The following is a 14,270-nucleotide window of genomic DNA, read 5'->3' on the forward strand; positions in this document are numbered from 1 at the left end:
CTCTCTCTCTCTCTCTCTATCTCTCTATCTCTCTCTCTATCTATCTATCTATCTATCTGTCTTACACGATTTCTCGGTCTCCCTTTCTATCGCACTATCTCTCTATCTGCCTATTATAATATACTTCCTGCCTTTCTTTCATTCACGCCTGCTCCTTGTACAAATCTTGTTAGATGGGGAACTGAAATATTTTTGTGTTCAAATATGCTAGTAGTGAAGACGACACTTACAAAACAAACTAGAGTACTCTTACTTTATTTGTTCCACGATAAATATTCTGTAATTTTGTTTAATAGTTTGTTTGGTTGTTTTGTTTAGTTTGTATTTTGAGTTTGTTTACTAATTTTTTGTAATATTCATTTTTTTAAAATTACTTTTTGATTGTTGATTTTTTATTTATGTTTTATTTTTATTTTTATTTTTGAGGGGAGGGGGAGTCTTCTTCTTATGTGTACCGCCAAGTGTTAGTTAACCCATTTACGAGTCATTTATTATAAAAACAAAATTACATGTCATGGGCTTGTTTATAAATGTACTAAGGCCATTTTTTTTTCAAATTGCAGTTTCGTAATTTATATTATCGGATACATGTGCTCGATAATTAATTTAAAAAAAAACAACAACAAAAATTTGAATGTAAAAGAAAGAAAGCTGAGATACATAAAACATATACAGTTGTTTAAGAATAAAATAGCCTTCATTTTAAAAAAAAATGATTTGGCGACGTTATGGTCATTCAACTTCGTCTCTCGAAACTGTGTTCCTTCCGTTTTTCTTTTCCCCGAATACCCATTCAGCAAATTTGTCTTTGTGGAAATCAATCTTGTCTTTATTTTATCTTATCTTATCTTATTTTCTTATCTAATCGTATCGTATCTTATCTTATCCTTTTATTGTGTCGTCCTCATCTTTCCTTCTTCCTATCATTGTATGCTAACCTCCTGTTACACTCTACTCTTCGGCACTTGTGTAATTTTTTTTTTCTTAATTTTTTTTTTTCCTCAGGTGAAGAATTTGGCCCTGCCGTCTCTGCATGAACAAACCACATCACCCAAGAACCGGAAGTGACGTCTCGCTAATTCTTCACAAGAAGAAGAAGAAGACAGCTTTTTTCGACGTCATCGGTTCTTTTTTATGTTGTATTATATCATATTTGTTTGAGTCTGCATAATCACCAAGCCTTCAATTGTTTTTTGTTAAGGATCATTCGTTTTTTGAAGAAGAAACTAGCAGCACTTCAAGCACTTTGTACAGACCATTGTATCATCATCATTATCACCATAACGTTGTCTTAAATGCGCACTGTGTGAGTTTTTGAGGTTTGTAGGTTTTCAAAAATATAATATTATTACGTCATCAATATCTGCTACTGGCGCTCATATGACTTTATGCAGTTGCGAGCGCCGTAGAACATCTACCAAAACAACAACATCTGCTACATATATGTAATCTTACTGGGGCTGACGTCAAGGTCACAGTTTGCCAAAAATTGGAACAAGACTCATTGAAACTGCTGAAGGAAGAAAATTCTACTGAGATCCAGCTTTTCCCAGCTAGTCAAAGTCGGAGAAAATCAACTCGATCGAAATATTCTCTCAGAAAGGAAAGAAAACAAGATATAAATCTCATCAAATTTCTCTACGGATTTTCTAGTTCAACACCGGATTCATCTCTGATCACAGGCGCAAGAACACATCCGATTTTTCTCTCCTTTCTGAGCAAAATGCCAAGTTGAAAAGCCAGATTTTCCTCATTTACCTTCACGTGTCGGCGAGGGAAGTGTACAAAATTAACCAGCAGTGAAAAAAATTCCACAACTTGACGAGAGAAAATATAACAGGGAACAGCGTTGCTATTAGCAACCGTTAAACTGAATTCCTCTTCGGAAAGCACTGATAACCAAGCTAAAGCAAGTGAGATTACATATATTTGAAAGTTTGAGCTTGCATTTTTCTAACAGCAAGCCACAGATAAGCTGGACAAAATTGTTTTGTATTTCCTCACAATATTTATAATGTATTCAACTCATAATATTTATTAAACTGTTTGTGGAGAGAGACTGGAAATAAGTGTTGCACATATTATTTTCGAAGTAATAGGATCAGAGCTCCTCCTATTGGGATTCATATACTTATCCTTTCCCTGTTGTTAAGTTAACAACAGGTGTTGCGAGAGGCACCAAGGAGCATAAACCAAAACACTACAAGGTCTGCACCCAGAAAGACCTCCGTTCGTCTTTGTTGGGTTTTTTTTTCTTTTTGTGGAAGGCAGACCCGATGAATAAGCGAACCTTTCGACTGAGAAAACGTTAATCAAGAAAAAGCGGACTGCATTGAGACGAAACGTTTAGTGTTGAGATTTTCAAGACTGAACCTTCGACAATAAACTGAAACAGCAATTCAGCTTTATTCTCGATAAGTAAGGAAATCTTTGAAGAAACCCTTACAGAAGAGAAACCCTTGAAATTCCGCACAGCTGTGCCTCTCTATCTCTGGCTAGCAGCACCGAGGGTCGCTTTCAGCCCTCGCCACAAGACGCCTCGGTTGTTGTCTTTGGTAGACATGCGAGGTCAGAAAGTCTCTGGGCAAGCGCCGAGTATCGCGGAAAGTCTGATACTAAGCGTTTCCAGCAGAGTTATCTACCCACGCGCATGGCAGATACTACAGCCAAGAGATATATCGAGTATTCAGTTACACCAAGACATAAGGTGTAACTAGATCTTTTAAAGTTTAGAAAATACAATTTTTGCTTAGCGGTTCTGAGCCCTCTCATTACTGCACCATGGGGAACCGACAGGGATCTCAAAAGCAAAAGGAAGCAAAATCCAAGGAGGAGAAGAAGCGAGAGAAAGAAACGAAGAAGGATCAGGAGAAGCAGAGGAAGAAAAAGGAAAAACTGAGGAAAAAGAAGTCCGGTGGAGGTCACCACGGTTCGGGATTGGACACGGACTTGGAAGACTCGAGTCACGTGACCGGAGGGGATTCCGAATCAAGCGTGTTCCATTCGGCAGAAAACGTGTCCGCCAGCCCGTATTTGGACTCGTGCACCCGCTCTGAGCTGGAGCAAGTCCCTATGGACGGGTCAGCGGCGAGTTTTACCACTCGCTGGGGCGGCCCGGCTTCCTCAGCCTCTGCATATCAACTCCACAACCAACAGTACCAACAACGCCACCAAGACTCACACCACTTTCATCATCATCATCATCATCATCAGCAACATCATCACCATCAACGAGATCGTGAATTTTTATATCTGGAACAGCAGCACCCTATGGTGCTCTCCTCAAAAGACTTCAGAGACGGGTTTTCTCTCGAGGCTTTCATCCCGCCCGAGATCGCCCGGCGAGAAACCTCGTCCTCCTACCTCGACGACTCCCCAATGACCTCCATCTCCCGGGCGGACGGGCGAGGGCGGAGCGGCAGCAGCGTCAAGTCCAAACGCAGCACCACGAGCGACAGCGTCAAGAGCAGATCCTCCAAATCCTCACACGTAGCCCCGACGTTTTCCTCTCACCACGCCACGCCCACCTCTCTGAGATCGCACACAGGCGAAGACTCCGCTTCGATGACGTCATCTCAGACCAGTGCGGGGGGTGGGGCGGGAGGGTATAGCACACCGTTATTGTCCACCCCAGTTTTTGGTCGGGTGGAGAGGTCACACTCGCCGCTGTCGGCAACCGCGTCCACGTCCTTACCTAGAGTGCGGGAGGTGGAGAGAGGGGATAATGAAGAGTGTTCACCCTTACTTGATCACACATCAGGTAGCAGGGAACCATCATCCCCGCTATCACAAAACACTTCTCTACACCATCATCCGCATTTTTTTAATCATCAACGAAACCAGAAACAACAACAACAACAAGAGTTAAAACCAACGCAAAAACAATTACAACAGCTTCAACAACTCAGCAACGAACATTATCTCATTGAACAGCAACAACTCCGAAACCAGCATCAACAAAATCTGAGTCATCCTTTCCCTGGCTGCCCCCCTGATTACCGAAATCTCCCCAAACCCTTATCTCCCCACCCGCAGAGGAGAGCTCTTTCTCCGAAAATGACGTCAGCGCCTTTTAAGCTCATCTCGTCCGATGACTCATCCTCAAGCCCTACCACTCCCGTACCACAACGCCGTGCAGCAAACTTTCTAGATCTCTTGAGACCTGGAAGTAAAAACGACAAAAACAACAGTAAGAAAAACAAGAGAGGCGGCGAAAAGGGAGGCCGGAGTGGAGGAGGAGGAAAAGGAGGAGGAGGAGAAGGGGGTGAAGAGGATGAAATGTCGACTCCGCGAGGTGGGAAGGGGGGCAAAAGTGACTCGAGTACCAACACGAACGAGAGCGACGGGGGGAAGGTGAAAACGAAACCCAAGTGGAAAACTTGGGAGAGGAGTTCTAAAAAATCGGGAGAGAGGCAGAGCAAAGTGTCCATGATATTTGGCACGGTGAGGAAAAGTGATAAGAAAAAGAAAAACGTTCAGGATAGCGGCATTGGTGGAGACGGAAAAACGGAAGTTCAGAACGAAGAAAAGCAAAAGAAAAGTAAATACAGTGTAGCAAAGAGCCAAATGCCTCTTGTTGGGTGCTCCAATAATGCACAAATGGTCAACGACACTGAACCCGGGGCCTCAAATAAAATACAGACGTCCAGGAAAGGTCACCAGGAAAGGGGAGATAACTCAGACGTACTAAACAGGAATAACCGAAACAGTAGTCCCCCCATGGTCAAGTCTGCCGCGTTTTGTATTATGAGATTGGAAGAATTAGAACGAAACATTGAAAATACAATACGGGAAAAATTCCCGGACGCAGAACCCTTTTTATTAAAGAAAAGATCCAAAGACGAGGAGTTGAAAGGATCAAGGTCTTTACCGACTACCCCGTCCTTGAAGAAAAAGTTGTTCATAGCTCGAGATGTGGACGGTAGCAAACGTCACAGCGGAAACAACGAGGACGTAACCCGTAACCTAAGCGCCGTCAGTTCCAAACTGTCCGACGCCGGTGCTAGAGGAAGTGACGCAACCTACGAGTCACTTCCGAGTCCTGCCATGTCGCCTGTCGTGTTGCGTCGTTTTGGCGCCCGCACGCGCCACGCTAGCATCTCGCCCAAAATCCAGAGAGCCAAAACAGCGGCGTTGTACAATTCTCCGCGCGAGATGTCGAGGGTGGAAGAAAGTCAAGCGTCAGCGACGAAAACGGTGACCAAAGTGCCGGTGTATCGGGCCGTCAGCCGTGAACAGCCCATAAGTTCGATGATGTCGTCACAGTTTGTGTCGTCACTCGCACACTCTCAAAAGTCGCAGTCGAAATACGATAACGTCAATGACGAAAGTGATGAAGAAGCGAAAGGGATGCAGCAGCTGAAAAGCCACTCGGGTGCTTCTAATCAACTCGTGAGGCAAGGACACGTCGAGGAATACGACAGCGATGAAGTTTACGAGTCTCCAACGACCTACGATGTGGGGAACAGTACTGAGAACAAAAAACCAGTCATCGTCCCAACATTTTCTGCTGTATTTGGCTCGGTTTCGCCTAAACTGAAACGACATTTAGGAGGAAAAATCAACGAAGCCAGCACAAATAGGGAGCAATCAGGGGTGAATAAAGAGGTGAAGGGGGCTGGGAACTCCAGCCAACAAATTTCTGGGATAACGAGTAAGAATGAGGAAATGTTGACCAGAGCCACCATTGATTCACAGAGCGGCACCAAGCATGAGCTTATTGCTTCTGACGTTCGTTCTTTCTCCCTGGACACCGCTTGTGATATCCGGGGTCAGAAGGTTAAGGATCAAAGGTCGCCCTTAGATGGCCGCGAGGTGTTAGATAAACAAGGAATTTATGAATCCGCTGACATGAGAGGTGCCAGGGTTTCGGTAAAGAAAGACAGTAGCCCGAAAGTGTCGGTGAGAGAACGAATCAAGACGATCAACAAATCTTTGTCAGAAGGCTCAGGGCCGCCAGGTACGTCAGCTGGGGCTGTTTCTATTAATAGCACTACCAATAAAATGGGGTCGGTCGACTCCAGCGATTCCAGTGAGAGACTTTCGTCATCACCGTATCACCGTGTTGGGGGAGAGGGGGCGATTCACGGCAGGCCCGTAATCCCCCCTTTTCCTGTGGGTGCCATTTTATCACCAACAGAAAGCACCGCTTCTCCATCTCTCTCTTCTACTGCTAGCGTTAAAACTGGAGCCAAGTCACCGTCTATTTCTGGCAGCAGCACTGCAGCACTCAGAAGTCCCCCGGCACCCCCTACGTCCTGCAGTAAAAAACCCACATCGCCGACCCTCGGCAACGACTATAACCCCTCGCACTCGCCTCGGCAGCAGCAGATTATGAAGAACAGCGACGCGTCCGCCGCGAGGCAGCACGAACATCCGCAAACGCGCTCGGGCGTCGTGTACTCACCTGGTGGCACGCGAAAACATTCCATAGAGCACGTGGTCTTTGGCTCTGCCGTTGCCCTCCCCTGCCGCCTGTACGCCCAACCTATGTCCTCCTCCAGCCTGGAAGAAAATAACGAGCATAAAACCGCCATCGCGCATGCTCACGACCCACTTTCTTCATCCCCCGCCTCTTCCCCTCCCCAGAACCAAAACCAAAAGAATAGGAATGTGGCGAAAAACCAAACACGAACGGGTGAAGGAGATAAGAAGGAAATAACTTCCCCACACAACTCTGCTAGCTTATCGGAAACCGCGACCGGTTCTACTATCAGTGATAGGTGTAGTGGTGTAAGTGAAACTTTAAGAACAATACTGGGGCGGGTTCCCTCTGAGCGGAGCCAGGATACGGTAAATAATAACAACAGTAATAATAGTATCAATGATAATAGCCAGTTAGAAGCTTCGGTTGAGAATTCAGGACTGATTGATTGCAGTGATGGTGTTAAGGCCACGAGTGATGCCAAGCCGTTCATCAACAATGAGGCGTCGGCGAGGATAATAAAAGTGAGTGTTCAGTCTCAACAGGCGGCGGTTAGTGAAACTCGTTCGTTCAAGGAAACTCATTTTCCCGAAACCGGTGATGTTTTCAATGATGGTGAGGATTATGTGGACAGCAACCACAACCACAACCACCACCAACACCACAACGTAGGAGGTTTTCAGCGCCAGAAACAGTACCAACAGCTGCAGCAGCAACAGCAACAACATGAATACAAACCGCAGTACAGAGAAGACGACGAGCAGAAGTATGTGGTCCTACGACAGCCCGTGTCAAAGGTCATCTGTGATATGATCAGCACCAGCAAGCAGGGTCACAGGAGCAGTCCACAACAGCCGCTTCTACGTCAGTCGAGTCCCACGTCACCGGAACAGGAAAGACACGCACCGCAAGCGGTTGCCATGGTTACCTCGCCAGCTCACCAGCAGCCGTGTTTGACCCTCGAAGAGAAAACCGTCCGAAGTGATAGTTCTGTGTCGCTGCCCTCCTCCCCGATTTGTAACTTGAAGAGAATAGAGAGAGATTTTGGTGGTGAAAGTGCGGAGAGAGTGACGAAAACCTTGAACTTTGAGTCTCGAAGCGCTGGTTCGCAGACAGACTCGTACTCAACTGCCGACAAAGGGGTTGAAAGTGCTGACTTTGAAATGTACGCCCAAAACCTTAGCGCCGCGGAAGGGCCCTCTAAATCGCCTGACAATATTATTAAGTCTGCCAGTAATGCCACGAGCAGCTCTGAAGTCGTCAGACCAAAATTTATTAAAGTTCCGGAGGATTCTGATGAAGAAACAAAGTTCTTGAAAAACGTGTTGGCTTTTAAGAGAACGGATGTGCCACCGAAGAAAGAATGTGTCGCTAAAGTGACAGATGGAGATCCTGTTGAATTCATGCCTCCACCTCCTAGTCCTTCTGCTATGGACCAACTGATAGAAGAGTTTGAGGAGGAAGATGAAGACGATGACGTTCAGGAAAGGAAAGAAATTGAGATCGCCATGCAAAAGGAATCGGAGATACGAGAATTCACGGATAAAATTTATAAAAGGCTCTCCGATTTATTGGGGAGTCATTCAGGAGGAGAGGATATTGACGACGATGTATTCGAAGATGACCCTGGGGGTAGAGAAAAAGTAGTGCGGAAGAAAAGACACGTGGACGAGTTACTGTCCAGGTTGGAAGGTAAAAGTGAGGAGGAGTGCGAGGAGGAGGGAGAAGAGGAGGAGGAGAGTGGGGAGTCTTTTGAAGACGAAGAAGATGAACAAGATGCACAGATAGCTTCTGAGCGTATTGCCGCGAAAGCGGTAGTGACGTCGACAAAAAGCCCGAGCACGAACCGAACAAAGAAAGTGATGACAATTAAATCGTCTTCGTCTTCAATCACGACGACAACGTCATCATCAGAAGACGAAGAAGTAGCGGAAAAATTGGCGCTGACCAACTTGATGCTACAGCAACAACAACAGCGAGAGGAGGATAGGGAGGGGAGAGTGGAGGAGGAGGAGGAGGAGGAGGAGGAGGAGGAAGGGGAAGAGGATGAAGAACAGGACGAGACTCTACACAGTTCGGACACACTAGGGTTTGAAGAGATAGAAGGCGCTCCCAAACTAAAGACAACTCCTAACTATTTCGTTTTCCCAGAGTTCGACGGAGAGGGCAGCGATGGAGGAATGGATGACAAGAGGCGCTACAGCAGTTCCAGGGACTACCACAGCGACGATGACGTGGCCCGAGGGCAGGGAATTCCCGATTATTACGACGACCGTCCACTCTGGCGACGGAAAGAGAAGCCGCCTGGTCAGCTGTCTCTCGATATGGTTGCTATGCGACGTCGTGAGCGACGGGAGCGCTGGTTGAAGAAGCGTCGGCGTAACAAAACTGACCTTTTGAGTGCGGCCAGTAGTGACACTGGGTCTGAGACGTCGCTGGTCAAAGTCCACCCTCGTTTGCGAAACCAGCAGTCGTCACTCGATTCTGTCGAAGCCGAACGTATGTTGCTGGTGGACACAGCGGCTGAGCCTCGAAATGATATGGGTTCGGGAATTCTGTCTTCCCCGAAGTACGCCAAGCCTATCCTTCCTTTCTTCAACAAGGACAAGGTGGCTGAGCGAGGAACGCGAGGGGCGGAAGAAGTGAGGGAGGAAAGAATCGAAGCAAGCATTATCTCTGAACGTCTTCAGGCGACGGCTGAATACTCTCATCTTCTCCGTGACAGCTATGGTGACGATGGTCACAACGATGACAGTTACTCTCGTGACCGAGGTCGTCGACCACGTGATTCATTTGAGAAAGACAATAGCAGCGACGGTGACGATGGTTTTGAAGGAGGCAGGGCCACTGAGAGTGGACGCGCGCTGGATTCTGGGAAGGACCCGCGCGCCTTCATGTCAGATCCTGACTTGGCGATTCCAGGAATCGAGGAGACTTTCAACGAGCTTATGTCGGTGAAGCATATCTTAGAGGGAATGAGTGACCGAGCTCCATCCGCTCCTACTGGCGAGGCTTCAGAGAGGGAGACGAAATTTATGCCCTTGACCAAAGAAAATGTGCGGTCAGTAAGGGAATATTATAAGGACACGTATTCTTTTAATAACGGCGGTAGGCGGTCCAGAATGTCCAACACGGACAGGACGGAATCGGATCTCGATATTTACTCGGAAACACACGACGATGCTAGTTCTGATAGCAACATGTACGCGGATGATGAAGAGGACGATGATGGTATCGATCCTTACACCACGGCAGACGACGAGCTAGGCGCGACAGGCGGAAGTGAGAGCGACATCATGCTTACCGGAAATCGACGTCGTCGCCGAGACAACCACGCCCTCCATACGAACGAAGATGACGAGGACGACGATGAAAACGCCAATTTTGTCATCGGATGTACGTTTTACAACTCCAACACGTTTTCTCCATCCACCCCCGCCGTCGGTTCTAATGGGAATGGTGCCAACCAAGTATCACCCTCTGTAATGTCGTCGAACGCTGTGATTGGCTCGTCCGGAAAAGTCACTCCCTCCACACTGACTGGCACCTCCCCTTCCACCCCAGCGACACTCGTGGCGTCTGTGCTGAACAGCGACGAAGAGTTCTGGGCGGGGAGTTCTGCCATCGAGGCCAGCTACCAACAGCTCGAGACCGCGGCTGACGCAGTCAGTTCAACATTCCAGAACGCCAGAGAACAAATGATTGACATTCAGCAACACCTACAGGCGCTGAGGAGACAGATGGAAGGTTTACAGGATGACCTGACCAGCACTTCCGTCACACTCACTCCGGACAACCTGTCGTAGACGTCGTGCTTACTTCCCTGATGACACGATAGACAGTATCCATAACCTGAGTGTGCATACGATATGACTCTGTCCATGTTAAAATGATAGAGTTGTGGATTGTGACGTCATTCGGCATTAAAACGTCTCTGAGAACGTACTATGCATGACGTCACACTGTAACTTTTGTCTTCGACGATTCGTGTCGTATGCTCACGCGCTAGCCCTCCTACTGTAGTATATTTGTGACGTAGCACAGATATTGTGTAACAATGATGTTCTGTTTCTCTCCCTTTGAACTGCAGAAGAAAAAACACTTGGCCATATTGTGTCGAACCGTTTTGATTCCTAATATATTCACACCTATTGCAGGACGTGAAGAACACCAACACTAAACATAGATACTCATATTTGTAAACCTGTTACGCCCCCATCAACACCATTTAGATCATAATTTAGGACGCGGGTTACATCGTATTTTCTTGTCAGCGCCAACACGGGCTACGAGGGATACAACATCCCAACAGACCCACGAACATGGTCAATAAAATTACTTCTATTTGATAGAGAAACAGTCTGCCTCGTTACAAGCGCTTTATCCAGTAAAGGGGATTAGGTTATGAATAAGATCCTTGTCTGTACTGTACACATGTGTGTCAATTTGAAATTCGTGTCGTGACCTCATTCAGTGTCGAAGGTCAAGGAAAACCCATGTTGTTTCCTTTGTAACTTTGATAGGAGCAAATGTCACGATACAGAGCTCAAAACTTCACGACAATGACAATTCCCATTGCATGTAGTCCTCCGTACTACCTACTTCGACAAAGGCCTTTTTGGTGTATGCTGTGAGGTATCCATATTAAGGAAGTTTCCAGAAGACTATCACTTTTGGAATAAATTATATTAATTATCTGGACACCCCACAAAATGTACACTGAAAAGGATCTAGATGATCCTGAACAGCCATTCCATAGGTTTACAAAATATTACTTGCTTAAAAACATCCGATTCCAAACGAATGTTTCATTTTTTTTATTCCCTCTCTTCCTATTTGCTTTAAAATTGTTTCAATTCTTCTTTCTTTATGTGGAGGTTAGAAGAAAAATACAATATTTTTTTGCAATTACTCTCTTGAAAAGATATCCATCTTTTTGCTCACGATAAACGATGCGCTATTGATTCGAACACGAATAGATAGCGCTGAGTTTTCTTATTTTAAAAAAAAATTGAAAGCGATTTAGCAACTAAGGTTCTCCCGATGAATCTGATAGTTGGACAATTTTCTAAACCATAATATTACCCAAGTTATCAGCAGTAATCAGTTTGCAGTCTTTTTATTGTGATACGCGCAAAACTGTCAGCTCTGTAACCGCTCAAGTGACTCAAAGCACGGGCCACTCGTATTTTATGTTCCCTTGGTCAGGGTGGTAAAAAACCAACAACAACAAAAACTGTACAAACTTTACAGTTAATATTTTCCTCCACACTGGAGTTTTTCTTTTCAAATTTGTGCGCAACATTTGGAAGTCAAAAGGAATTTGTGTGATATATATTATATTCATTTTAGATAAATCCACAGAATAGTTTTGCTCCACATAGCGTGTGAAAGAACAACCCATTTTCAGGTGTGTCCCCATTTTTATAGTATGATGCACTAGTTCGCATAAGGCCTACACAAAAAATCCCAACGATTTCGCCATGTTGCAAACTACAGTAGTCTAACAGACCAACAGAAGTTTGCAGAGAGTTTTTCTCAAGTTTCCTTTGCCTGCTGAGATCATGGTTAAGATTAGTTAAGAGCAGAGAGCTTTTTGTATTGAATATTCCTCACCACCAACTCATTTCGTAAGTTTTGCACAAGGTACGGAAATAATGTTAAAGTTAAAGTGCCCGAAAGGCCTTCTTTGATGTTATCAGTTAGGACCTGTAAAGAATCAAACACACGCCGTTGCACCCCTTTAAACGTCATCAGGGTGCAGAATTCAGTAGATGAGCCCCATGACACGTATGTCAGTAGACGATGTCTGCAGCAATGACTTTCCTAAATCTCAACGGTCCGCATTTTCAAGGTAGATCTTTATCTACAACTGTACCATTTTCCCGTTCGCGAAGCTACCGGAGGATGGTCATGATTCCTCGATCGTCTCGAAAAGAGTGAACATTTCCTCTATGACATTTGGTTCTTTGGCAAAGCCCATATTCAACTTTCAGGTTATATTAACTCCACAAATGCTGTCTATTTGTGCAACTTCAACCCCCCCCCTTTTTTTTTTGGTCTCTAGAAACAACTCCATACTGTAAGATGTACAGTGTCTGTGGCTTTGAGTACTCATGGTTGAGGGGATCCTTGTGTTTGGCCACCAGTGAACATAACGAACGATTTTTTTTTGATGTGTCGAGTCCAAAGAATGACATAATAATAGACCATTTATTGTTCTCAGAATTCCGGAATTTAAAAAGGGATTTTAATTCTGTAAGAGGAAAGAAACATTGTTTAAAGGTTACAGGAATGGAAAGATTAGATTTTTTTAATGAAAGGAAAGGGAAAAAAACCCAATCATTTCAAGACTTTCCTTACAAGATCTGTTAAATTGGTACATTTTTCATTTATAGGTAGTTTTTACAAAAGCCATTTCTGTTGTCGAAAAAAAGTTTCTTTCTTTTATGTCAAACAAATTCCTTTTGAATGAATAATTATATCTGTTCCAAATTACAACATGCACGTACTAGTACTAATTTTGTGCGGATTTTTAGAAAAAATGTTGTACAGTTTTTTGCTGGCTTTTTTTTTACCACCCTGTTGTTAAAAAACATACCTTCACACCCAAAAGCAGTGTCCTCTCTAATCGTGACCTTACCGTCCCCTTCCGATAGTGAGTGTGTCATGCAACATGGACCAAATAGCGGTGGGGAGGCTTACAATTCAGTTCTCTGCCACCGGGCATGTATACTGCATCGCACTGGCTTTGTGGAAACGTCGAGGAGCATCAGTTCAACCCCGGACTTGTTCTAGTTCAATCCTGATGTAATGAGTTTCTTTTAGTTTTAGTAAGAGATTTACGGAACTTGCGACACAATAAGGGCCCGTGAGATTAGGGGTGTTACTAAAAAAAAAAAACAAAGGAGGAGGAGCTCAACAGATGTTTGAATATATGTGAAAGAAGGAGAAAGCGACACAAGGGCACCCGCCAGTCACCCATGCGTTGTCGTGTGTTTTCAATGATCGCCTGGTTGTCCCAGACACTTTGCCTGGGCGTGCTTTATGTTGACTTGTGACCTCTTGGCGCTTCCTCTGGTGATCTCTTGGTGGGATGGCAAAGGTCCCGACTACTTGGTTATTCATAGATGAGGCCCCCACTGGTGGGTCGTTTGTGGTGGTATGGTTTAGGCCCCCACAGGTGGATCCTTCATTGCGGGATGGTTGTGGTCTCCACAAGAATGCCCTCCATTTAGTTCACATTAATTCAACTGGTGTGCTCCATAGTGAACTAGAAATACGCAAGAGTACACGATCTAGGATATTATAAAGCAGGTCAATGTCAAAGTTACTCATGCATCACGGATTCGAAAAAGTCCGAGGGTTGTCGACCCTGAATATTCTCACCTTAGTTCCCTTTCTACCCGAGACAGATAATCCCACTGACCACAATATAAGATAAAATATTATACAAGTCGAACTAGGCTTCCGAACTAAGACTGATCATTTCTCAGGCCGCGGACGTTTCATTTGATGACGCAACCGGTTGTCACCAATAAATTATGCGTCCAGTGGTTTGCAGGAAAAGATCTCAACGCCGCCAAGATAACTCTGAACAAGCACTCTCTTGTGTGTGGCTGTGTGACAAGTGACTGTATTATGTACTATTTTCTTGTCTAGTTAAAGGCATTCACATCAATATAATACCGACAGCCTTCATTTTCTCCGGGTATTTCTCGCTGTTGTGGCTTAATTTAAATCCATATTATTAGTAGTAGTTTTATTTTACTATTATTATTTGGGCCTCTATGTTGACCTGTTTGAATAACTATACTATAATCAATGTGATTTGTTTGGCTCCTAG

The 14,270-nt window shown here is 45.0% G+C and overlaps 1 protein-coding gene across 1 annotated transcript in view; it reads left to right on the forward strand.

Annotated features, from left to right (window-relative positions):
- Window positions 1–11,224, forward strand: part of LOC101859228 (microtubule-associated protein futsch) — a 55,873-nt gene extending 44,649 nt beyond the window's left edge. Inside the window, exon 3 of the mRNA XM_005093967.2 lies at window positions 1,006–11,224. Coding sequence (XP_005094024.1) covers window positions 2,782–10,230 — 7,449 coding nt within the window. The 5' untranslated portion in view covers window positions 1,006–2,781 and the 3' untranslated portion in view covers window positions 10,231–11,224. The remainder of the gene's footprint in view (window positions 1–1,005) is intronic.
- Window positions 11,225–14,270: the final 3,046 nt, after the last annotated feature.

This window comes from Aplysia californica, unplaced genomic scaffold (assembly GCF_000002075.1).
Source record: "Aplysia californica isolate F4 #8 unplaced genomic scaffold, AplCal3.0 scaffold00073, whole genome shotgun sequence".
Taxonomy (NCBI): Eukaryota; Metazoa; Mollusca; class Gastropoda; order Aplysiida; family Aplysiidae; genus Aplysia; species Aplysia californica.